The 27,741-nt window shown below is 36.7% G+C and overlaps 1 protein-coding gene across 6 annotated transcripts in view; it reads right to left on the bottom strand.

Moving 5' to 3' along the window:
• The window catches only part of CHID1 (chitinase domain containing 1), a 109,061-nt gene that overhangs the window by 2,527 nt on the left and 78,793 nt on the right, over positions 1-27,741 (bottom strand). For all 6 annotated transcript variants that reach the window (XM_064425171.1, XM_064425166.1, XM_064425168.1 and 3 more), the window contains one exon: positions 2,165-2,245. In XM_064425171.1, the coding sequence (XP_064281241.1) occupies positions 2,165-2,245 (81 nt within the window). The remainder of the gene's footprint in view (positions 1-2,164; positions 2,246-27,741) is intronic.

Below are 27,741 nucleotides of genomic sequence, written 5' to 3' on the forward strand. Positions count from 1 at the left end.
TCTCACAACAGAAATGGTTTGATGCCATATCATAGTAAACACTGAGATATTTTGTTGCAACTGGATGACAAAACTGTCAGATTGTAACAGGCAGTTGTGCCTGCTAAATGCGCCTCTGAAAAAGATGAAGACATTCGGTTTTCTGACGCAAACTGTGAAATATTTTCTCCAATTCCCTGAATTACTATCTTTCAGGCTAAATTAACTGCCAGCAGTATAAAATATACAGACAGGGTAAGCTATACTGGGCACAAATACCAAGGTGGCATTTTAAACCCCTGGTAATGAGAAGGATGAGTTACAAAGGGTCTCACAGCACCACTTTACCACTTGGGCCAGGAGAAAAAGTAGAGTGCACGGACAGATCAAGAAGGAATTGCTCCTAAAATCTCACAGTTTACATAAGTGAATACCTGCCTGTGCACTGGGACAAGCACTCAGATTTCTGCAACTATTTGTAATAGACAGTCTCTGCCTGCAACATGAAATCATTAGGTGTGCTTTGCTTAAAGATTCATGATTTCATTTCTCAGCCACTGCAGATGTGCAGGATTTCCAGGTGAGAGGCTTCACCAGGGAAGCATACATATTTCAGACCTGGCTGCCATCCCTGTCCAAGATAATTGAACCTTTGCAAAACAAAGCGGCAACTGAAAAAGAGTTCCTTAAATAACCCTCCCCTGCAGCCAGCTGAACCACTCAGCTGACTGCCAAGCACAGCACAAGTGAAGTTTAGAGTGATTTTCAGACAGAGGGGGCTTCATGCATCAAAAATTCCTCCAGAAAGCCCCACACAAGAACTTCCAAAGGCTGGCTTCAAAGAGAAAAGAGAAAGTACTACTGACAAGCTATACCTTTGCCACAAGTTCATTTTGCCATGTGAGAAATGTGATTCAGACATGAATCCCAGAAGCATGCCATTCAAACAGAGTCCTCAGAGTTACACTTCTGAGAGCAAGTTTTCATCTAATGCTCATTGTGTCTCCCACAGTATTGGACGTTAAAGATCAGTAAAACAGAGCTTCTGATTTATTCCTTTTTAGTTAACACAAAAAAAATGTAATTGCTTGGTACAAAGTAATTTTGCAACAGGATACCAAATAATTAAAAATGAAGGCATACAAATCCCTGTCCCTTCATACAAACCCATGAAAAAACCCAAATTTAAACACTGCTCAACAACAGATTTTTTTTTCCTGATAAATAAAAGTCAGAGGAAAATTACAGGCTGAGAAACACCTTGAAAATTAAACTAAAAATAGAAAGGTAGGTGATTTGTAGGTTTAGCTTTAATTTTTGGTTTTGGTTGGGTGTTTTTAATATTGAAAAATATTTTAGACCAGATTGTTTTGGAAATAAAGACGTTTTGATTGTTTTTATTAAAAGCTTCTAAAATGTGTTTTACTCTCCCTTTCAGTTGTGTATCTTCACATTAACATTGTATTGAGTAATAGACAAGACACAGCTTTGCAGAAGTAGTAGGATTTGTTTGTATCGGTTTGCATATTTTGGTATTTTTGCATAAAAATAGCAAATTTTTGGAGGATTAATAAGATGTTGCTGGGTTTATTTATTTGAATCTGTTTTAAATGGATTCTTCTAGATAAGGAATCCTCTTGTCATTTCACAATGACCAAGGGAGGACAAAGAACACTATTACCCTTAACACTCTTAGTTCTTTCAAAAAACTTTATCTAGAAGTCACTTAGTTTTACTTCTATTACATTTCTCTACAGTCCATTCCATCTAGTGGAAGTTTGTCGCTTAAACAATCTCAGCAGTAGGACTTGTGAAACCAGGCTCTTGAACCATATCTTTTTCTCAGAACTATTTTTGGCTGAGTTATTGGTAATCACCAGACAGCTCCCAGTAGTCATCTCAGAGCCTCTGATTAACTGATACTCGATAGATAACTTTGATGGATAATTTCTAAAGATACGACTCATCAGACTTCTCTTCTAAAGATTGTTCTGGTTTATGTAATTTCATGAATCCTTCTCTGATTTTCTCCTCTCACCCAAGACACTCTTTTATGCTGCAGTTCGGTGTTGACACACAGATAAAATCAGCAGAATTTCCATTTGTTGAATTCAGTTGCATACTACAGTCATTGGCCCATGCCCAAAAATATTTGCAAAATGGTAAGTTAATAAATGTAACTCACTTTTTGTATTCAAAGTAGTGTTCAGCAATTTGTTCATCCCAGACAATTTTTGGCTTGTGTTCCTTCAGGGTTTCAATGTACCTATAAATTAAAAACATAGATAAGGAATGAACTGTTCTAAGAAGCAGTTATGAAATTATATTGCAGAAATTTCTAAAGAGCAGTTTTACCATGTTTAGATGTTGAACACAGTATCAAAAATATCTTCTTGTTGACAACTAATTTCCTAAACCACTTTACGATTTCATGTTTGCATTTTTAGGCTATTTTTTTCTAAAGCGTTGCATATAAATATCTGAAGGGAGGGTGTCAGGAGGTGGTGCCAAGCAATAGGACAAGAGGCAATGGGCAGAAACTGATGCACAGAAACTTCCACCTGAATATGAGGAAACACTTTACTATGTGGGTGACCAAGCACTAGAACAGATTGCCCAGAGAGGCTGTGGAGTCTCCTTCCCTGGAGATATTCAAAAGGTATCAGGGCACCATCCTCAGTAATACGGTCCCTGGAGCAGGGAACTTGGACCAGATGGCCTCCAGTGCCCCTTTTTCATTCTGTGATTTGTGTGATTATGTGAATTAATGCTCTTTGATTGACACATCTGCAAGGACACTTGAAGGCACTGTTTTATTACTTCTACAGTCTGAAATCCATATGCCAAAGCACAGGAACTGAAGTCATCCCTAGGCTGTACACAGCTGTGTCCTCCAATATGAGGCTTATGTCATCAGGAAAGTTTTTCTAGATAATGGGCTTAGCTAATCTTCTAAAACTGAAACTGTCAAGGAAAGTTCACTGCTAAGTAATTCTGCATATGGATTTTCCCCATCACTGGCTTCTTGGTATTATTTTTTTGCATGGACACTTTGAACATGGAATGACCTATCTCCCCTGACACAAAGTGAGGATAGAGTACTACTTGGACCCAAAACCCTGCAAGGGGAACTGCAGTGGAAGAGCTGGTATGCTGTAAATTTATAGCTCATAGTATCCACTCAGTGCAGAGACAGTGTCTGCATTTCTGACAGAAAAACACAGTTCCTGTGTAAAACTGCAGCAGCTCTATCACAACACACTTGCTTGACTCAAACTAATGCTTACCAGGCACTTTTAATATATTATCTCCTAGCTGGGGCAGTACTTGACTCAACAAATATTTGACATGCGCTGGTTAAAACAAACAAACAAACAAACAAACAAATAAATAGAAAAGCAAAATTTACCATCACACTGAACACCACAAGGGATGTCAATGTGTCTGGAATAGCATAAGTCTAGATAAATTTTCAGGTTCTCAAAGAGGAAAAGAAAGGGGCAAGAAGCTCACCATAGCCAGCTTTCCTTCTTTTCACCCCTCATTTCACTCCATACCTTTCAATTCATATTTATTGCTTTTTTTTATTCTTTCTAATTTATCCCTCTTTCTACTGCCTCTGTGCCAGTTTACTTCTGCTTTTATACTGCTATCCAGACTAATTCCTCATCCATCAGCTTCTAATTTACTACCTTTCTTCTTTTACCAAGCTGCCTCAGCAGTTAAGAGAATGAAAAACACTGAAAACTCAGCTTCACTGCCTTGCACTACATATTTCCTGGGAAGTTTGGGACCATTTGCAGAGCAAGTCATGCTGTTTCTGTGGTGCTAGCATGAAACAAGATCAGCACGGATGAAATATCTGGATTATTGATGCCAGCCTCTACTGAAGCACCAATGCAACATATAGAAATGATAGATCTGCATGGATCATCAGGAATAGTAACAAAAGGCCAATGTCACCTGCATGTCCACCTTGCAAACACATGTTTTGACACTGACAAGTGCCATTCTGGCTTGCTTAAACTGCCATGCCTTTGTCAAAATGGGCACTTCCTGGTATTCAGAGAAGAACTATTATTTGTGTGACATAGTTCTGGTTACAAAGACCCTGGGTTAAAACAAACACTCCCTTCTGCAAAGTAAAGGAGAAGCCAAAACATACATATTATGGAGTTGCTGTAAAGTCAGTCCTGCTGAAGATGTGTACCTATGAACAACCCTAATGTGGCTACACCTACACAGTATTGCACTTTACTGCTTATTCAATGAATAAATAAAGGAACCAGATGAAAGGTTCTCAGGATTTATGCCTGGTGTTCCTTTTCTTAAGATACTTTTCTTCCAAAACATGAAAAATGGCATGGCCCTGGAATATGTTAAGGTAAAACCCACAATCTTTAGTCCCCCTGAAGAAGGTATTTATCTTCATGGATAATGCTATTTTCACTGAGAATATAAAGAAACCAGCCTCTAGTATATCTTTTGCAACAAAAATTTACATTCAAGGAAGAGATAGCTTCGTATTTAATTCTTAGACTAGGATTTATTTATGAAGTTAAACTTTTTAATCTTCAGGTGTTTTGCTTTACTAGTCCTGAATCACTCTTCAACCAAAAAACTTCAGTGAAAAGGAAACCACTACTGAGCATACATTGCATTTTAATGCTCTTTTCTAACACTTTCTATTTTCTCCCTAGTTCTCACATGAACAAAACTCTGATTAGAAGCAATAGCAACAGGTCTCTAATCAGAATTAAGGATCATTTTCTCCTGCTACGGAAAATGGAGTTTATCTTCCACTGTACCAAGTTTGAGAGATTCAGTCAAAGAACAAAAATACTACCCAGCTTGAAAATCTATACCACACATTTTCTTTTCAGTTTTCTTCAGTTACAATAGGCTTAGTTATTAAAATGTGAACCTCCCAGGAATTGTATCTCCGTAACTATCAACAGCGCCTGTACATGGCAAGTTTTAGACTCAGCTGGACAGGACCCATCTTCCCCCTTTATAGGAGCTGTATCTCCTAATAAAACTAAGAGAAGTCACACAAAAGGCTGCATTCTAGAGCTCAAGAGTTACAATTTCTGGTGCAAAACAATAAGACAGAAACAGCTCCAAAACAATTTTCACAGGAGTACTCCTAAAAACATTCTTAATACACACCTTCCAAAAAAGTACCAGTCTGTTTCCCCACTGCTCTGTGTACATCAAGACACTCTGTGAATGGGAAGATACCCATCTTCAAAACAAGATTTTTCAGAGGGGTTGTATATCTAACCTGTAAGTCAAACCCCCTTTGATTTAATGTTTAATTTTAGCTACCTTGACACTTTCCATTTAAGGGGTTTTTTTAAAAATTAATTCCTTTTAGGTGAGATAAAATGTCAAGAAACAATACAATCTGGAGACATTTTTTAAAAAAGGTTTTAAAGTGGGAATTTTTTGGCCTTCTCTGCTTTTTAGAAGGTAATTTCTAAAAAACAAATGCAAAAATTCTGAATATCCTATACGCTACTGAATGATTTAGTAATGAAACTAACAGTTTTGATAAAAGATGCCTTCAATGGTACTAAATAAAAACACAGAAGGAAAACATTTGAAAAATAAAAAAGATTTTATACAGATTTTGAGTTCTCAATCTCTCAGTTCCTAAAATTTGCAGCTTGCAAAAGGCAGAGATGCCCTGCAATTTAACCATCTTTATATATTAGCCTTTAAAATACTTTTGAAAGCATGCATAAATTTATGAAAACCCTAGCAGAGTCATTAACAGCATAATGTTATTTATGTGTGTGTGTGTGTGTATGTATATATATGCAGCATCACACAGTGCAATAAAAAAGGTCAACACTAGACTGAACAATTAAGCTTTCACCACACTGGTTCCATCAGGATCACTTAAGAACCTTTTTACTCATCTCCTCTCTCCACTCAATAACACCATATTTACAATTTATACACTTCCAACTTTAAAAGGTGGTAATGTTGATAGCACTGTATCCCTTGCTTGCACATTAAAGAATTCAGATTTTATTAACACAAATCCCACAAGTTCTTTCAAAAGCAAATAGGTTATCCAGGAAAAAGACACCTACAGTGTATATTCTAGTGAATCAAAAGTATGATTTTGAAATATATAACATTGAAATAATTTTTGCTCTGAAGATTTATGCATCTGAGCAGAGTGCAGAGCACACTATAAGCCTGTCTATGGGGTATATTATTCAAAAATAATTGTTAAATCTTTAGATTATTTAATGTAACAGAACAGTTTGAAGAGAGACATCCATCCATTTGCTGTTAAAATATCCAAGTAGCAGCCTAGAAACGAAAAATCTATAAGCAAGCATCATCTTTCTCAAGTAATCTCTCTGTTGCTGCCTGAACATTGCTCTGTCAGTTTTAAAATTCAGTAAGAACACTTTTACTATTTTAATAGTAATAAGTTTCCAGCATAGTAGTTTTTCTGCGTGTATTGCTTTCAGTAAGTTTTATAAAATCATTCTCACTGATTTCTTCACAATACTTCATTACTGACTTGATAGATGACACTTTTCAGCACTTCCACACCAACTTCACACAAACCCACTGGCCTTGTACCTTCTGCCATGATGCACAAGCCCAATGAAAACAAGCAGAACCTCAGTGACATTTCTATCATTACCCTGTGCTCTTCAAAAGAGCATCTTGTTCAGCATTCCTAAAGTAATTTGGAAACAATAATACTTTGCTGGACACAACTGCAGAGAGAGAGAAAGTTATTTCTAATATACAGATCTCAGGAGACACAGTAGACAATGTCAAGTTTTTCAGGAGCATCCCTGTCTCAAGAAATAATGAGCATCAAAACCTTCTGGTGCATTACTGTGGCTACAGAAGAAAACATAAAAAATACATATTTCTATATATAGAGCTTCACTTGTTAGTAGTGCCCCTTATTATCAACTTCACAGAGGTTTTATAGGGAGACCCACCTGAGCATTTACACAGTGGTACACTGGCAAATTATCCACAGGAATGTCAAGTACAGCTGAAAGGAATACAGTGCATGCTGTCTTTCTCAATATAACAAAAATGGCGGTTCTTTACCAAAAAAAGATCCCACAAAATTACAGTTAGATATTGATCTATTAATAGAATTAATCACACACAAGGCAGAAAGGTGTGAACATTTATGGGAGGAACATACTAAAATCTCCTTAAAGAAAACAAGACCTTGATTTTTAAGTCAAAAACTGTTTCTTAGATAATGAGGACATAACGAGATTGAGGCAGAAGGTTTGCATATCTGTTTGTGTGCCTTCAGTAACATATTGCTGTTCAGCAGCATGACTGTTTCCAAAGGAAAATGTGTTGTTGAAAAGTCAATGTGATTCTTTCCTCAGTTGGGGCCAAACCACTGCACTGACATTACAGAAGCTTAATGCCCATCCTTCATAGAAGAAACACAGGTCCTAATAGATTCCTATAAGGCAATGTATCATCTAGAAACAGCTAAAGTATTAGTGCTTCCTAGACCATACATAAAAACTTACATTCTGCTCCAGTTCACCCAATAATCTGGCTTAGTTTCTGCCTCAGAATCTGAGACAAGACAGAGTGTTTCTGCTTAAAAATACTTCCCAAGATGATGAAAACGAATGTTTGTTTATCCCTACAGGCTTGTTTCAAGAACCAGCAGGTTCACCCTAAAAATAAAATCTCTGAAGATAAAACTGCTAGTTTAAGGGCCCATTTCCTGAAATGTTTAAGTAACACTCAATTGAGGTTGAAGCATTTTCAGATCCATTACTCCAAATAAAATACTGTGCTCTATTCTTCTAAGAACTGACATAATAAGCACTGCATCTGAAAAAGTGGGGCTATTTATCTTTGGATGTGAGGCTGAACAAAGTTCAGATCCACCAATATATCTGCCGCTCAGCTTCAACTGCAAATAACAAAAACTAAAAAACTATGCTACTTCTGTTGTGTGTCAGATTGGGTTTGTTGGGATTTTTTTACTCACATCACAAAAACTTTACAGACTTTCTTCTTGCCCAAAGTACACAAATCAGCTCTATTTACACAGTGCTACGCAGATTAGCAATGAAATATTAGATTAGATAATTATATTAGATTTGGAGCTTGGTCAGATTCAGTTAATCTTAATTCAGTGTACAGGAGAAGAAGTTCGATCCATTCCAGTATGAAAATAAATTTTGAGTGCAAATTCATCTACTTTGATATTCTTAATTCTTTTATACCTCCTTCATTAAAAAAAAGGCACATATTAAAAAATCACATTTCTTTTCCTTCCACTTCTAAAAGGTCAGATGATCTTAATGCAATTAAATACCACTCCTGGCTCTTCCAGTTGCTTCTTGTATCTCTCTTCAACCATTCCTGAATTTAAATCATCCCAACACAACACAAGGTCAATAGCAATGTCATCCAGCAGATTTAAGAAACACAAAAGCCAGCAGGAACATCTTCTCCTCACCCTGTATCAGGAAAGGAGCAGTGCAGTTCTTCCTCCAAGCCTCCACCTCAGCCGGGCAGGTGCTCATGCCCTGTTTCCAGAGGGTTTCTAAGATGCCCTGGCTGAGCCCCATGCAGGGGCAAGGACACACTTGGCAGCAAAGGAGAAATGAAGAGAGCATTTGGGTGCAAGCAGCAGAAGGCACCAAGGATGGGACAGACACGAGTGAAGACAAAGATCTGCTTCCAAGTGACTTAAGTCAGGCAGAGCACACAATTTGCAGGTTGCAGGACTCTGAGGATGTAAAACTGACCCAGGTCAGCAACTGTCTTAGGAATGAAATGCTGCCTCTGTTGTCTCTCCAAAAATAGGGGTCAGACAGAAGCAGAGCTGTCTGCAAGGAACCAGAACTTCAGACAATGAAATAAATTAACCACAGTAGGAGACTACCCTGAAAAAGCTAACCACTATCTGGATTCTCTTTGCTTCACAAGATGCTGAGAACAAGACACAGAAAAGTATTTGCACTTCCATCTGCAGTTCAGGTTCTTAGCTGACAATCACATCAGGCCTATAATTTCCACTGCTATCATGAATGAGTGGTTTGGCTGCCTAAAGAAACACCATCAAAGGTATTGGCAAAAGGACGAGCTAAACACCAAACACCTTCTATAAAATAAAAGAAACACAGCTCAGGAATAGTTTTTTTGGCATGCAGTAGTTACAGAAGCACAGTAATAAATTTAAGTTATCAAGCCCAATACAGCAGATAGTTTCATATGAAAGAAATCATAAATTCCATCCTTGGCAGGGAGGATTGTAACTAGAGAAGTTAACTATCCTAAAGGAAAATCTGTGGCAGAGCAGTAAATTTGCCAAACCTCCAGTGTCCCATAAAGATATAAACTATATACTCTTTTCCATCTATTAGGATCAAGTTAAGTGAAAAACAAAGAACACTGCTGCTGACTTTTGAGTTAATTTTTCATACTTGTCAGAGGGATCTTTCTCCTCTCAATTGACCGTGTACACCAACAGAACTAATGTAAGACTTTCAGACTTTGTTTTATTAAAAGACAGAATGACAACAAATTCACGAAAATGAGTATTAATCTCTCATAAAAAATGCAAATCTCAGAAGATTAATACATTTTAACATGCCTTAAAATAATCTAGATATCATATAATTCCTCAATTTTTGGCATGACTTGAATTGAAGACAGGCTATGAAGTCATAAGCTATCTTTTAACCAATGAGATTGGAAGTTTATGCCCTTTTAAACAACTATCTTCATCAGGGCAGTTAAGTAAATATTTGAGAACATGAATTCTAAATCTCTTGATATTTAATTAAACTAATGCATATTCATGTGACAGTGTTCAGTTTTAAAGAAAAGCCTGAGCACTTTTCATCATGAAAAAACAGCAGAACATATTCCGTATCTTTGCCATAACTCCAAAAATATTTGTATATTCTTATCTATTTAATTTCTGCTGAACACACATCTCTTCCTTCTGATAAAATTTGCTAAGATTAAGACTAAATTTTAAAGCAAAAAAAAGCCAAGCATGAACGTATTTAAAATTATTTCCAAAAGAGCTGTTAAATCAAACAGTAACACCTGGATTGGAAATCAAAGGACAAAATGATGGCCACCAAATGTTTGCCCCCTTTAAATTAACTGGAAATTTCAAAATGCAATACTATTTACCTGTAACAGGCATGCATGTATTTTTTAAAAATCTTTAATTAAACAGCACTTACAGCATTAATCCTCTCAAAAGATCTTTGGTTGGCTGAAGAAATTGTTGGTTTAAAGGAAGAATGGAAAGGGCATTATACTCAGTATATGTGGGATCTGTGTACATCTAAATTTTGTTAACATCTGGGGAAGTTAGAAAACAAATTCTTTTGCTGTGCTTGTATGACAGAAGTTTGCTTTTTGCAATTATTTGAACAAATTCAGACAGTTAAGTGTTGACAAATTATCCTAATACATTGCTAAAATTAAAACAGTCAGGGATTTCTGTCTCCAAAGTTGTTCCATATGCAAACATATTAAATTCAAACAACACTTTCAAAACATTATCACTGTGCATCACAAGTCATCCAACACATGACAGCAAACACCAGTACAGCTGTGTAATCAATAAAAGAAGAATGTGCTTTAAACACTTACTAACTGTAAAGCAAAGCAAGTTAAATATTAACATTATGATATGCATGTAAGAAAGGCAAATCCAGAGAGTCAAAAGCAAGATTAAAGAGCGAAAAAATACTGCAAAGGATCAATTTATGAATTGATAGTGGCTGAGAGATGGATACAATGTGGAATGAAGATACATATTTTTTTTTCTTTTTTTTAAAGCACAATTCTGAAACAACTATTGGGGAAGGAAGGTTTCATTTTCTCCTTTTCTTGTGATTTTATCAGTGAACATTGCTTCTTACAGAGGCCCAGAAAAAGCATTTGATTGCTTTAATTAAAAAAAAAAAATTCTGGTGAATTATGTCTGACAAGATTCTGAAAGGTTCATACCCACAAACAAGTCAACTTTTCTACCTTAAGGCAGGCCTGAGGGGAGAAGTAAAGCTCTACTTTTCATTGCAAAGAGCTATTTCAAAACCATATGGCAGACGTGCCACCTGGGAATAACTCCCTGTGCCCTACATACCTAATTAACATGAGCTCTTGCTACAGTGGTATGTACAGAGAAGAGGAATGAATGACCTTGTTAGGTGAAGATACATAAAAAGAGGATGAGAGCAAGGCTTGGAGATGAAGAGAAACAGATGGGACTGTCAGCTGCAGAACTGTGAAGCCCTACAATGCACAGGCATGGATAACACGGGGAACATTGCTTGGATTAGACAAAACAGTTCCAAATGCAGTCACAGGAAGACTTACTGACCTACATTTGGGATTGGTAAGGCTTTTGCTGTGTGATATTTTAGTTGTACTTACTTTTACATGAAGTGGAGGGCTGTAATCTGTTCCTCTCTCACTCTGCATTGCCGCTACTCCTGTAAGTGGCAGTAGTGCTGTATACACTTTTTAGTCTACGAACAACTGCTGCACCACTTCAGAAGCTCTTTAATTTCAATCCCCCACCCACTCAGGATGGCACAATTTTCTTTTTAAGTAAAGAACCATTACTGCCAGATACTGGATTCTGTACTCAGCATCAAAAATACTTGGTGATCAATTCCTGAAGTGCTGAAGAGAAATAAAAATTACCTCCTCACACCAACAAAAAAGTGCAGGTTCCTGTCTTAACAATAGGCTCTAATTCAATGAGATTGTTTGAACTTGTTTGGCTGACTGATTTGGGCACTTGCTGCTTTGAAATCCCAAATATTATGTTGCTAGAAATCTTTTTTCTCCCGCAAAGCTCTATATTTGTGGATTATGATGGCTGCTGTCTTTGTTCAAATGCTCAGAAAGTTTTCATGCAGAAGACCAAACTTGGAGGAAAAGAACCTGCTGCAACACATGACTGACAGCCAGAATGCCCTGAGAAGTCCAAAATGCCTTTTATTGGGCCATTTGTCTATGTGGACAGGGCTATCACATAAATCACACGTTACAGACTTCCTAAGAGGATGAGAACAAAAGAAAAAAAATTGAGGACAAGAGGTAATTTCTATCCATTAATATTTCCAAGCAAGGAACAGCAATTCAAGTATGCTAGATAATTTTTTTAGATCCTGGAGAATTAAGAGATAGATTACTAGATCTATTAATTTACATTCACAAAAGATATTCCAATTACAAGTAGTTTCTGACCCTTTCTGGCCCCACAGCCATTGCAAGAACCTCTTTAATTACTTGCCTTTTTTGCAATAAAATACAATTAAGCAGCACTAATTATATGACACAAGATATTTTAAGTATGGAAGAGGCTATAACAGTTGCTATAACAACATAATTTAATGAACTTGACTGACAGGTGCTACATATTCTTCTCCTATAGCAGAACAGTTTTGTTCTGCACCTTCACTTTCAAATGTATCATTTTGTTCTAATTTATACCTACAATAAAATAAGATTTTGAATAGAAGAGTGCTGAAAGAATTCACAAAACCATCACATTGTTACAGCATTTCACAACACGAGACAATGCATAAATATTAAGCAATTATGACAGAGGTGGGAAGACCATGGATTAAAATAAAAAACCTATGTGGAAACAAGGTCTTCTTCTGAGGACAGAAGTCTGGGATGATGTTATAAATTAAACTAGACAGAAACAATCCAGTCAATAATGATGGGGATTTTTTTATGATAAAACAGTGACTTATCCCTACATGGGCAACTAAAGATGCCATGATGTATAATTATTTCTTAAAAAATACTGCAACATCATTAAAAATTGATTTAAAAAAATCCAGTTAGATATCCAAAAATTCTAACAACTCTCTAAATTTCTTTATGTGATTCCAGATAATCTTAATTGTGGTCCCCAAAAGGTCACAGGGGGAAAGGGAGGCTAAGAAATTACTAAATTGGCCTAACTATATTACATGACAGGATTAAGTAACTTTAGGAGCACTTTTCTCAATGTTCAGACCTTAGGATAGATTAAGGAAAGATGAACTGTACATAAGATTTAAGGACAAACATAGAAACATTAGGATTGGAAAATAATTAAAATAGCAATAAGCCTGGGTACTAAAATATCAGTACTGAAAAAAGTCTATTTTTAGTATATTTATATTTTTAGTATATTTATATTTTTTAGTATATCTACATTTACCCACACATATTAAAAATGGAATAGAAAACAACATCACTCAGTATATCAGATGTGAACAAAAACTACTCAATTTACATCATGGATTATGTTTGTAGAGACAGAAGAATAAATTATCTTTTTCATTACCCTAGTCATAAGAAACATTATATGTAGATTGTGTGCTGAAACTTGCTGAAGTTCATTATGATTTTACAAGGCTGAAGTAGGTGCTGAGAGCAAGTTTTGCCCCAATCAGTTTAGTAAATCTAAGTGATTTAGTAATGAGGGAGCAGGACTTAGGGATTAACTCACAGAACAGTTATGAGTTAAACGTTCTATTGCTGGTTTGCTACTCCTACCTCTCTCTTATGATCACAGGCAAGTAATTTATCAACAAGAAATATCCAAACATAAAACAAGGCTGGACTTGCTTTTACTAGACACATTGAAACTTCACACTGGATATCATCCCCACATTAATTACTTCTAACATTATTTTAAAGCCTTCCATAAAGAGACTCAGGTCTAATTTGGATGTACTGTTCATAAAGAAATTCTGAAATTTTAGTTAACATAGGAAAGAGCTATGGAGGATTCAGCAACAATCCTTGCTTGGTGGAAGCCTGATTTCACCACGTTCCTCTGTATGAGCCAGATAATTTAAAACTCCTTGCATTATGTAAATGACAAGGTAGAAACCTCCAGAAAACACATTTAGCTAAGCAATGAAGCTGGGGGAGGATCTGGAGCACAGGTCTGAGGAGTGGCTGAGGGAGCCAGGGGTATTTAGCCCACAGAAAAAGGAGGCTCAGGGAGAACCTTATGGTGGTTTATGAGTTAAATTTCTGAAACAGAATGCCAGTACAGAAGGTTGAGCAGAAAATAGAAATTAGACATAACAGTCCTGCTTGCTCTCTGCTACTTCTTTTTCCTTTTCAAAAGCATAAGGAATCACAGAATGGCTAAGGTTGGAAGGAACCACTGGAGGTCATCTCGTCCAACCTCCCTTCTCAAACTCTACAGCACATCCCTCAGGGTTGTGTCCAGGCAGCTTTTGAATAGGTTAAATACCCCATGAAAAAAGGGCAGTGCTTAATGCCTAAGGTAATCTTTATGGTAAGACACCTGATGGTTGTAAAGCTTTTCAGTTTTCCTTTGGACACAATTAGCTAACTAGACAATCTCTAAAATTAGCAGTCAAGAAAAATCTACCAGCTGCTGATCAAGCCTTTCACAGCTGGAGCTGAACAGTAATGGGACCTGGTTTAGTGCACTTGCAGAGGGAAAGAAATCGGATCCTCAGCCCCAAATGACTTAAAACAGAATCAGACAGCAAGACCCTTCTTACAGTACCTCAGAGTGGCCCCCCAGAAGCACTGAATGTGAAAATCAGCTTTAATTCACTAACAGAAAATTAAATACATCAAAGAAAATGCTGATGAGTGATGTTCTGGTATTGGCTGTCCCAGTGAGGCATGTCAGCAAAGAGAATTAAGTAATTTGTGGACTTCTCCCCTGCTGAACCAGCAGAAGAGGACCTTGTAAAGGGAAGTAGGTGGTCTGTTAAGACTGATGTGTCAGACAGGACAATGGTTAAATTTAAATGTAATTTCAGGAGAAATAAGAATTTTTTTGGGAGGGCACACCACAGTCTAGTAGTTACACTGTGTTAAACACTCATTCTGTGACAGCATTAGTTGCTGCATTTAAAATATCTGTAAATCAAAATACTGGGCAGTTTCCTTGCTACAATAGGGATACAGTGACTGAAAGGAATATTACTAGTGTTTTTAATAACAAAACAAAAAAAGTTTTTCTAATTTATGTAACAAAATTAGATGTACAGGAGTAAGTGAACAACCACATCTACAAGTGTAAAATTTTCAAAGCCCAGCATGAGCTGTTTAATGCAGGAGGGAATAGCACTGGAAGAACCTTGTTAATTGAAGGAACATATTGGTCACAACTTTGAATCAGAGAAGAATATAACCATGTTAAAAGGAGTAAGTAACAAAGTTAAAGTAGTCTTATACCTGTAAATTCAGCAAAATGTCTTGTTATTTCAGGCAAATCATCATGGTATGTTTCAAATGGGAGGTGGCTGAAGTGTACACATGGTCAAGGTAATTCATCTCAGGAAAAACACAGCAGTTGGAGGCTGCTGCAATGACAGCTCAGCAAGCTGAAAGAATTGCATCCTGAGGTTTGCAATTGACTGTTTCAAAACCATGTGCACAGTCTTCAAAGAACTGACAAAATATCAAGTTTTCCAAATAGCAGCATTTAGGAAACAATGTCTGAAAGATGTACTTGAGGATTTCTTACAGGGAAAACCTGAAAACCTATCAAAGCCAAATATTCATCTACTTTTTGATTACTCAAAATGGTACTCTGTAAAAATCTTCTCCTACTGTCCTGTTTATCAACAAATGCAATGGTAAAGCATATAAATTGCACAAAACAAAGTTAGAAAACCTAAAGCTGTGCTCATATAAGAGACATGAATGAAAGTCAAAAGCACAGCACAGTATACAGCTGCTCTTGTTTGCCATTTGGATATAACAAACCAGACCTGACATATTATGATTTATTACTGGTGTTTCCTAAGTCTAAATTTCTATTCCCTCCATGTCAATCAAAAGATAAATGTTCTTTTTAAAAAATCCTGACTATAAAGGTAAATACACAATGCCATGAAACACAGATTGAATGCTTCCATCTTGAATTTGCACATAGCACAGTAACACAAAATGTGTTACTGCTAGGCCTGACCCCCTAACCCACTGAGCACTGCCTTGCAGGTGGTCAAGCACAGAGCCTCAACTTTTTCAAAAATTTTCTTTCTATTAAGATCCTTTGCTACAGAAGACTTCAGGAAGAACTAAATGCTCAAATGCTTTGAGCAACCTGGGTTGCAGACTGCAGAGATCATATCTAAAGTGACGGGGAAAAGAGAAGGTTCGGGCCTTAGAAGTTCCAAATCTATCATATTCTCTTTCAAAAGCTGGTAAGGGACAGAGTGGTCATCTGTCATGTCACTTAAATATATCTACAAACTTTAAAAAGCATTGAAATAAATAATTAAGAAGATCATAAATTTTGCACTACCCACAAAATGAATGTACTTTATGTTTTTCAAATATAAAAGAAATGCATATTTCATTATAAAACAACATGGATTGTTGGTGGCAGTAAGAGCTGGATTTATGCATTATTCACTCCTGAAAATACTCATTAATTCAAAGGCTGTCTGATGGTGTTCATGCCCTTCTGCAACACTAACCCAAAGGGGAGTGAAGGTATGTCAATCCCAAAACTTGTGTGTCATGTCGTTTTGCTGGCAGTGCAACTCTGGGAAATACTGGCAAAGCATCCAGTTACACATTGACCTGCAGCCTACAGAGGGATCAACTGAAAGAATATGGCAAAGGCATGACTGCAGGCAGTTTCCTCCAAGCTTACCAGCCCAGCCCATACATGGGAAAGTGCTGCACAAGCATTTGGCATGACCTGAGCATTCCCAGGGTCAGCCCCAGGCAGAGTCACTTCCAGAGAATGGCAGTGCATGGGTGTGGTAATCACATATCCTCTGAACAGAGAGAGACATAGCTGTCCCAGGAAAATCCTGGAAAGCTGTGGGAAACTTAGAGAATATAATTAAAACAATTATTATCTCTCCTTCTGTAACCGTTGTTTATAGATATAGTTCTCCAGAGTGTGCTGTTCATAGTTCACCAATAGTGTGAGAAGTTTTTACTTTGAGACCAATCAAGTCTCACCTTAGTGAGTCACATTTTCATAAAAAGACCTTTTACATTCATTAAACTAACCTTCTAATTCACCCTTTGAAGACTGGAGTCTTTCATTCCATCCCTGACTCAACAGTGTCACACGGGTGCATCAGCCCACGAGTTTCTGTTATCCACTTTCTGTCAGTGGTAAGTGGGAGCAGAGCATGGCTGCAGATTAAAGTGTGAGCAAGTGAAATGACAGCATTGGAAGACAACAACTGCTCTGGTGCAAGGGGACTAATCTGTGTGACCAAAGGATGTAGGCATGTATTTCCTCCCAAGGGCAGTGCAAAGGCAGACTGGAAGTAAATTGGGCATACAGATGCATCCCTTAAAGAGAGAACAGCTGTTACATGATTTTTTTTCCCACAATTTTCTCTTTCTGACGTCTCAGAAGCCTGGCTTTCTCTGACTTCAAACTCTCTCAAGAGGGAAAGAAGATATTAGTAGGAATCCATAGCTCTGCACTGAATAAGACTTTTTCATCAAATTACTAGACATATGGACTGTTTATCTGGCAACAGTAAGTGGTTGTTTTCACAACAGAAAGAAGGCACAGCATTTCATAAATATCTGTGCTGTGACCTCTGCAGTTCACTCCATATACAGAAAAATGGGTAAAAATTAACAAGGCTGCAAAATTTGCTGGTGATATGAAAATGCTCAGAGCCAATTAAAAACCAAACTTGACCAAAATGAGTCGCAGAAGCTCAGAGAAACAAACTATGTCACAGTAAAATGGCAACTAAAGTTGGATGCCAATAAAAACAAAATAATAAGTATGAGAAAAATATATGGGTTCTAAATAAGTTTCCATCACCCAGAAAAATGACCTTGGTGTTTATATAAGTTGTTCTCTCTCAGCATCAGTCTAGCACTCAAAAATTGCCAAGAAGTCAAAGAAAATATTAGAAATTAGTAAGAAAGGACCACAGAAACAGGAACTACAAGTGATAAACTGTTTAACTTCATAAAATATTCTGTATGCAGTTCCCAGTTCTGGTGTTTGGAAGCTCATGATAGAACATTTCAACATATCATAGAGCAACATTCAGCTAAGGGTCACATTTAACCAGCATTTGCCAATTTCCAGCCAACACCATTGTCTGCTACACATTCCCTTGAACCAGAAAACAAATACCAAACCAGAAATGATTCGTATCACTTTGCCCATAAGTACTGTAATCAGTGAGGTGAATGTAAAACTTATTGTGGCTTTAGCACCTATTTCAATTTTGTTTTCCCACAGGGCAAGCATGTGCAATTGTAGTAGATGAGGAAGAAATCTAGCTAAATGAAAAAGTCTGGGACAGCTCCATCAGTCATGGTTTAATCTCCATACAGGAACAAGCATTAACAGAATGTGTCAATCACCAGCAAAGGTTGTGGCTCGGGAGGAATCAGAAAAGAGCAGATGAGATACTGAATCATAGTCCAACAAGTGCTGGTTTGGTGCATAAGGATTGCCTGGGAACATACAAAACTCCAAGACGAATCCAAGTGTATTCATTTTACAGTGTTTAGAAAAGCATTAGAAATAGAGCCAGGTTCTTAATGTTAATTGCAGCAGTTCTCGGATCTTACTGCTTTAATTTGCTCAAGTAATTGTACAACATACTTAAAGGATCACAGGTTCTGAAATTTGGTACAATATTAGTTTTTTTAGAAATATACACCATGCAAGTATACTAAGAAATGTTCTAATAAGAGTGTAAGCCATGATTTATCATTTAGATATGGTGTCTGTAATAGTAGCTAGCCATTAAATATGATAATATTTTTTTCTGAATTCAAGTCTGTTAAACCTTGGAATTTAAGAATATTGATAAAATGGCTGTTATTTTTAATCACTGTTATGGTATTTTAGCAAGTCAACAGAGACAAGCTACATTTTCTAGTAATTTGTTATTTTTTCACTTGTCCTATTGAGAGCATATTAATTTTCAAAACAGACTGCATACCAACTGGCTCTAAAAAGTCACTGCCAATGTAATGTCAGTAAATACATAAATGGGTTTGTTACAATGATTTTAACTTCTCTTTTAAAAAACCAATTACATCAGAATTATTTTCCGATCACTGTGATAAAAAAGCAGCAAACACATTATTTGCAAAACTCTAATCACAACTTGAAGAACATACTAACACATGGTGGCATTCTAAAACTTTACTCAATAAAACCAATATCATAAATGTAGGTAGTACTACAATGGTAGCATGGCTGAATATGATGGTTGGAAGTTCATTGAGATTTGCTTCAGAGATTTCATAATTGCAAGTCACAAGCATGGGAGATAACACTTGATGCTGTGAAAGAAGTGCAAACCAATAAAAATTCTGGAAACTTACAAATGAAACTGAAAGATGAGAATTCTTTACTTTTGTAATGAAATAACAAAAACTCCATAAATAACAAGCACTTCAGAGGTCACAAAGCACATGTATTTCTTGCCAGTTTGCAGTTTTAGGCTGCAATATAGGATAATCTTGGTCTTCCTGTAAGTGCACAATCCCTCAAAGTTTCATCTTACAGTAACAATTAACAAAGCAATATTTCAGGATAAGACATAAACCCATTAAAGAATTAAACTGTTTTCCCTGTCAAGAAGACCAGGCTAATCTTTGAAATACTTCATATTCAAATAGTCAATTGGTACACCACAATTTAACACCACCTTGTGATCCCTCCAAAATGAAAACACACCAATAGGACTGAGCAAGATTTTATTGGCAGCACCTGAATCAGCAACTTCATCAGAATAAGTAAAATGGACAAAAAGATAAATTAATCTGCACTAGGGTTTCATCAGCATAAAGTTTTGATAGTTAAGAAAATAACTTTTATCACTCTTCTAGAATTTTAGGCAACTACCAAACAAAAGATTCTATGTCTTCATGTCCCCTGGAGTAACAATTTTTGCATCAGTAATATCTAATCTGTGCAAATTATGCAATTTAGGTAGACTAGGAAAAGGATCAAAATCAAACTGTGTCCTAAGTGCAAAACTGAAATACTTCAATGCCATTCTCTTTCTCCATTTCACTACAGAGGTTTAAAAAAAAGCCCAGTGCTTTGACACCCCTTTACATTTTGTGCAAGTGAGAAGAGTAACAAAATAGTTAACTATATAAATATAAAAAGTTAAAATTTTCAAAATAGAGAAATAGAATTTACAAATGTAATCCAAATGAAAACCTGAACTTGGGCAAGCCAGTGCACCTAATTTCTTTTCTGCTTACAGCAACTTGAAGAAAAAAAATCTATGCAGTCTGTCTCCTCATAATTTTTAAAGACTTAAGCAAAACCAGATTCCAGAATTCTAGCATTGACCAACTACATTTTGTAAAAGTCACAAAGTCTTTGCTTCTTCCACATCCATGTCTTAGAAAATACAGTGTCACTGTCACTTGCATTAACAAAGCCTTTGCATTGCCATTCCATCCATGTTCTATCCAAAAGCAACATCACAATGAGCTTTTCACAACTTTTTCTGCAGTACAGATCATACAATGTAGTCCTCAATAAATCTTTTAAATATCATTTCTTCAAGATACATTTCCATCAACTACCTCTGACAATTCCAAGAATGTCACTAAGTTATGAATTTTGCTTAAGGTTATAAAAAGGTGGCAGCAGTTATGGCCTCAGGGCACACACACTCTGCAGTTGTCAGAGCAGCATCTGCTCTCCAAGGCCAGCTGCAATAAACAACCATTTGCTGACCAGCTACTCAGAGGGAGCAACCTTGGATGAGAGCTTGCTACATAAGACAAAACTCACTTCACTTTTTACTCTAAATGTACTACTGAACTGGGATCCTCAGACAAGTCTGCCTGGGAAAGAGAAACAAAGGATTATAAAAAGAGGCGTTATACAACAGCTCTTTGGTGAGAAAATAGCAAGCAGATAATATTTTGTTTCCTAAGCAGGAGGGTAAAAATTTTGTGCAAGAGGGGAATAATAAACTTCTAGAGGCTCTGACATTATCTTCAAACAATACTTTACTGAGGAAAATAAACCCACAAGAAATACACAGACATTTATTATTATGCTCTCCGTATATGTTTCCTTTTCTAGCCAAAGTGGAAGGGTGTTTGTTTTCTTGGACCCATTAGCAAAACCCAGTGGGTGTTTATTTGTTCATTTTTCCTCTAAATAACACAAATATCTGACAAGACAAAATGCAAAATGAAACTGCACAGCAGGGGCTCAAGAAGAGTCTGTGCTAACAATGAATTTGCGGGATTCATGCACATCTAGGAACTTGGACAGTTGCAAAGTACAGTCCATTAAGGATCTGCCCCCAAGAAAACTATCGGGGAACCAAGAAAAGTGACAGCAGTGTAACCAAGACTCAGCAAAGGTACAAGGATGATGGTGAACTTCAAACCCAGCAATGTGCACATGCAGCAATGGAATCAAGTGGTGCTTGTGTCACACTTTCATTGCTTGCTAAGCCTTTTTGTCTGCAGCTCCTGCAAAGACTGTTCTGGGTAAGACTCAACTACAGTAACTTAATTTTTCTGTGAAATCCCTGGAAAAATCTCAGCACATTAATTAGAAGTGCTGCAAGTTGAAAGTACACATATCAACTGATCTCAGAAAGTTGGGTGAGCTGTTCTGGACAACTTACCTGTGTAAGTACTGATTCCATACCACAGGGAGAGGGTATTACAGATGTATTTTGGTGATACTTCAAAGACCCCCACATCCCTGATAAAAGATTTGGTTACAGCCCACATGAAAAAATTTAAGAACTTGACTGCACAGCAGATGCCAATCAAATGACCACCAAGTGGCATTTTACACGTTGTACTGTTTTGAATTTATATTGTTTTTGTAGTGGATTTGGAACAAGAGAGAACTGCTGAAGTCAGCTGCAGCCAACATTTTACTGGTTTACCTACAGTCTTTGTATTGGTTCTTGTTTACCTGTTACAGATAAATCTTTAGTTGTTGAAGTAACAGATTTCACTTAAAATGTTACTTAGTAGAGAGGCTTTTATTTATTATTTATTTATATTCTCAATTAACTCATGGCCAAGAAACCAAAGGTAATTTTTGAGCAACAATTGCAGCGTAACTGAGGTTTTTGCTGGGACAGCCTCAGTGGTTATAGGCCTGATTCTTGTTGCAATTTATCTCATCTACTAAGAAGGGTTTTTTTTGTGCTACAGTTTTTTTCACACACTTTATACTGGGAATGTTTTCTCTGGTAGCTATACCTGCAAATTTATATTTTTTTTGCCAACTTCAAACATCTGCAAACTGCAACAGATGCTTATAAAGTGCTCAAGCAAATATTTACAAAAAACTCTGAGGTCATTAGTTACTTTAGGTGCAGAAAATTTCCTTTACAATGCTGTACCCAAGAGGAAGACAAACACTCCAGGACATGAAACAATTCTATTTTTAGAGTGTTGAAGCCTACATTTTTGTGCAAAAATTTAGTATTTGAAATCTTAATGTATGGACTTCATGTTACACTGAGGTAAGTGCTTTTCATGCATGGAGCCAGAAAGAGGACCTATCTTAAGACTCTGTCTTTTAAGTGCACAATTGGATACATGTGCACGGATCATGGCAATTTCCCTGAACAACAATCTGAATCTTCAGCTGAACTGATATTTTGGTAATAGTATGATGGAAATAACAGTACTGGACTAGCCTCAAGAAAATGTGACATCAGAAATTAAAAAATGCAAACTACTAACATTGACACTGATTGGAAATTTGGTAAGAACATCCCATAAATTCACAGTTCCAGCTTATAACAGTCACTCACTCGAAATCCTAGGAATCCCAATGAATTTAACCTGTAACAGTAATACTGATTAAATACTTCTTGAGTTCTTTACTATGTTTGGTATTTTAAAACTTTTAGGAATATCTTATCTGTCAACATTTTACTTTCTACAACTTCTTAATCCTTAACTATCTCCCTATTAGACTTCTATGTTTTATCTTAAAAAAACCTAAAGCTGCCAGTGTGTAAGATTAAATAACCACTTTGGTTGAGAAAAATAACATTCAGCTAATCAGATAAAAAATACAGTATCAGGCAAATAGTTACTATAGTTACTTAAGCCGTGTGTTTAGGAACAGCTATTCCCTAGAGACAGTTTTGTATTACACAGAACTATAGAAAATCCCTAATCCCCTCAAACCTTCCTGGTTCTCTTTATCAGCTTTTCTGTGATTGTGCTATAGTCTGATGGCTGGAAGTCTCATCCTTGTCTTAATGACATGGAAAGCTAAAAACATGCCCCCAGGCCTTCCTTTTAAAATGCTTCTTTTATCTGCTAAAGTAAATTATAAATATTCCTTAAACTATCAGAATTTATTTGGAATGCTGTCCCCACTTTTACATTTGGCATATAGTCCACTTAGTCCTTCCAGACCCCAAAAATAAGGCTAGTTAGGTTTAACACGTATTGGTTATGATCCAGCCTGTTAATAGCAAGATTGATCATGGGATGTTTTATAGCTTGTTAAAAGTTTATTAGCTATTGCAGATCATCAATAAAAACTGTTTAATTGGCCAATTGCTACAGCTGCTGCAGCAAGTGATGCTTGCAATTTTCCCCATGTTTAGAGCAGTATGTTCCCCCAAATTCTGCCTGTCTGATATTCCTTTTACAGGAGACTCTTACTGCAGTTTTGTATCCAGTGATAACACACCAGTTTTTACATCTTAGCAGTTCCTGTGAAGAGCACTAGATTAAGTTACAGCTGCAGTCAGAAGAATCGTTTTTAAATGTGTGGGATATCAACAAATTTAAAGCCTTTCAAGTGTCTTGGTTTGATAAGTAGTAACTCCATAAAGGCAGTGCTCTGATGGGCTGACTAAGATTACTATTTTGTTCAAGCCATTTCACCATCTCACATGGCTCAGCAAGTATTTGCACTGAAAAACATTCAGCAACCAAACATTTGGCCAGCTGGAATTAAAAGAATTATGCTACTTCATAATTATTATTAGATGCAGTGTAACTTAACATGAATTCTATTTCAAGAAATAAAATTATCATATTTAATGTGCAGGAACTTAATTTTCTCCATAAACCACTTATTCTAATTGCTTGTAATATGAAAATTGTGTTTAAATACATCATGGGTGCTCCCTAAAACAATTCTTAGCTGCTGCCTGTGAACAGCTGACTGCCAAGCTGTACTACAGTTGTCCATATGACATTACCAGCTCTTCCAATGTTCTCAGAGCAACCCAGAAAATCAGTGCAACATAAGGAATATCATCTGAATTTTGCTTGTTAGAACATGTTGAATGCTGTGTATATTTCAGGGTTTCAGACCTACACTAACCAAGGACAGCCATTTACCAAGATGCATTTGGGGCAGCTGTGCTCAGGCTTTTACCAGCAAAGAGCACAGGCCACTTGGTCTTCTGAAATGGGGCTATACTTGCAGAAATTCCTAAGAAGCAAATGCATACAGTGTTCGTTCATTCATTCATTCATTCTGCAGACATTCAAACACTCTATGTCTGAATAGATAGAAGCCCTCAAACACTGCTCTAAAGTAATTCTACAGGACACCTCTGTATAGTTCTGAGTGGAGAGGAGTAGTACAATAGCTGGGAACAGCTTGTTATGCCTGGGAATTTCTCTACCTGCAACTGTGCAAGCTCAGTAAAGGGATCTTAGCAACAAGTCCCTCTAGACCTTCCAATTACACTGCTGTCTGGATAATGTAAGATTGAAAAACATACAAACACATACAGAAGAGGGATCTAATTCCAGTTATTACTACAGTCATCCTAGGTTAATTTTAAAACTGCATGTCCCTTATAATGGAATTTTTAAGGTTCAAAAAGACCTTTAAGAACATCAAGTCCAACTGCTAACCTAAAGCTGCCATCTTCAGCTAAACCATGTCTCCAAGTGTCACATGTAGATGTCTTCTGAACACTCATAGGGATAGTGATTCCACCCCTTTTCTCAGCAACTTGTTCCAATGACTGGCCACCCTTTCAGTGAAGGAATTTTTAATGATAAACCTCCCTTGGTGCAACTTGAGGCCATTTTCACTTATTCTGTCTCTTGTTACCTGGGAGAAGAGACCGACCCCACCTCACTACAACCTTAGGCAGCACAGCTATGCATTCCTGACATTCAAATTCTAAAGGCAGTGTTAGACACAGCATATTCTATCTTACTTTGCCTTCCAGTAAGAACACAATGTTAAAACTACACACAAATATTACGCCCTGAAATGCAGCAACACACGACATATTATCTTTGCTTGTTGAACAACAGCAGTGCTGCTGTGAAAACCTTTCTTTTGCAGCCTCTCTCTGCCCTGGATTTTGTGAGACATGAGCACAATGGTTATGTAGCAGAGAGTATCATCCTAGCAGATTGTTAAATCTGCTCACTAATTATACATTAAGCGTTGATCAATGCTGAAAGCAAATTAATTCATTACAAATACATGACATGTATCTTAAGCTACTATTAAGGCTAGTCTTCTGAATAATGAATGAAGTTACAATGAGTTCTAACCACAGTTCAACAGGATAATCGCATTTCAGAATAATAGTTTATGCTACAAAAGCTTAAGTACCTTCAAAGCCAATATGAGCTCATCATGTCACAAAAAACTAGGTCAGCTGCAATTCATACTGCTGCTTTAGAGTTTTACACATATTATTTTAGATCATCTTTACTGATAAACTTAGGTATTCAATTTTTAATCATGTTTCAGTATTTCTTATCTTTCAAAAAGGCATCTGTTAAACCAAGTTACATATAAAAGAAAGGGAAGAGGAAGAAAGATGTAGATATCTGATAGATATCTGATTAGCACTGCCAGCTGTAAGTTTTGGATAAACACCCATTCATTTCTCAGTGCTGAACTGCTGCTTCTACTCCAGACCCTCTTATACACTCAATTGCTTTCTGCTAATTTCTTATAATTCCACCAGTTCAGTATATAAATTTACAAATATGCTTACAATACTAAATCCACATAGAGGCAATGTATGAGAACCTGGGAAGAGAATATTGTCTACAGTTCCGCCTCTCAGTTTGAGAAAACTCACTTTTCTGCATCTCTGTTTGATGTCTGAGATAAGTAGAAACTCTGGAAGCTGCAAGAAGCTGTGATGATGGCTAGATGGAATTCATTCTGTGCGTGGTACCAATGTCATGGGGCACCTTCTGGGATGCCAAACAGCATCCTCTGTTCTATCCAACCAAAATAACTGAAAAAGGTATGTTGTACTAAAAAAAATTAAACTGGTCTAGAAAATAAATATTAAGATAAAACATATAGCTTCCTTTCTCCTTATTCTTTGCTCCCAAACTTCATAGTGATGATATTCACAGACACGCAAAAGCTCTAGAAACAAATTTGAATGTTAGCTCCTGATTATAGCACTGGGATGCAAATAATAAATAGATTCTGAACCAATATGATGGACAACATAATTTTCTTAAAGTTAAATAAAAGATCACAGAATATTTACAGATACATGGCAAGGATGTATAAAAACAATATCTAATGCTTTGTGGAGAAATCTGAGGGAAAAAAATTGAGAAAAAATGATGTAATTTCCATTGACAGTTTTTCTTCTAAGACAGAGTTGAGAGCACATGCCTGCTGTGTATCAAAGACTGGGGATAAACTCAGGTCAGTGCACACAACCACTCACTCACTGTGTGGGTTACACTGCAGTCTGTCACCTGTCCTCTTAGGGCAAAAATTCCTAGAGCTTTGTGATTTCCAAAATCTTGTGAACAGGAACCTAAAAACAAGGATCTGACAGACAGCATCTTCAGATGGAACAACCAGCCTTATGGGAGGTGTCAGAACCATGGTTTTGTCAAACTTCAACTTTTAAATCAAATTTCTTAAGAGCAAGTGGTGCCAAATAGGAAAGGACACAGATAAAATCTTCTCCTGAAGTAGCAATCAGTAAGTCATTTCAAAAATGACACTGAGCTTCTTCTAATACTATCTGTTAATAAAAGATGAAGATGTGACTGCTGGGTTTATTCTGGCAGTGTTTAGTATGGCTTCATCTGTACCTTGGTAAACCCCATGTGCTGGTTAAGGACACAGCCTATCTGCAGGGCACTGAGTAATTCCAACTGGGCTGATTAAAAAAACCCAAATGGAGGAAAAACTTTTTGTGCTACTGTAGGTTTTACAAGGCTACTACTGTTTTCCTTTAATGAAAAGACCTAAAAGGCCTAACAAGATTGGAAACGTGAGCAAAACCACACGCCAGTCTGGAGCAAAGATGCAATGAAACACAACAAGGTTTTGTTTTGATTGACTGAAAGATAGTTCTCATGCCAAGTAATATATGTTTCACACAGACAGGATGGCTGTTCATACAGTCCTCTACTAGGAACTTGATTCATTATATGGTAATACACACCAGCTCTTCCTGGTGACTACCAGAAACTGGAAATAGTATCTCTCTCAGATTTAAAGAAATTAGCACTGTTGGCTACTGCAACAGGTAATGCTGCATTAAGTATTACTACAGAAGGGTTTTGGAGTAGACTTTTTATCTATTAACTCCTAATACAAAGAGTTACCTGCTAGTAACAACACTTACCTAGGGAAAGAGAAAAAATTAAGCATTTCCCACTATGGGATTGTCAATGTTCTCCTTCTAGAATGTTGATAATCATTAAACTCACTGGCACCTTTACAACTTTACAACATCATAACAAACATAACCAGGAACCATAATTCATTCAACCCCTTCTGAACAACTGTTTTAGCAATCTCAG

Source organism: Passer domesticus, chromosome 6 (assembly GCF_036417665.1).
Source record: "Passer domesticus isolate bPasDom1 chromosome 6, bPasDom1.hap1, whole genome shotgun sequence".
Classification (NCBI taxonomy): Eukaryota; Metazoa; Chordata; class Aves; order Passeriformes; family Passeridae; genus Passer; species Passer domesticus.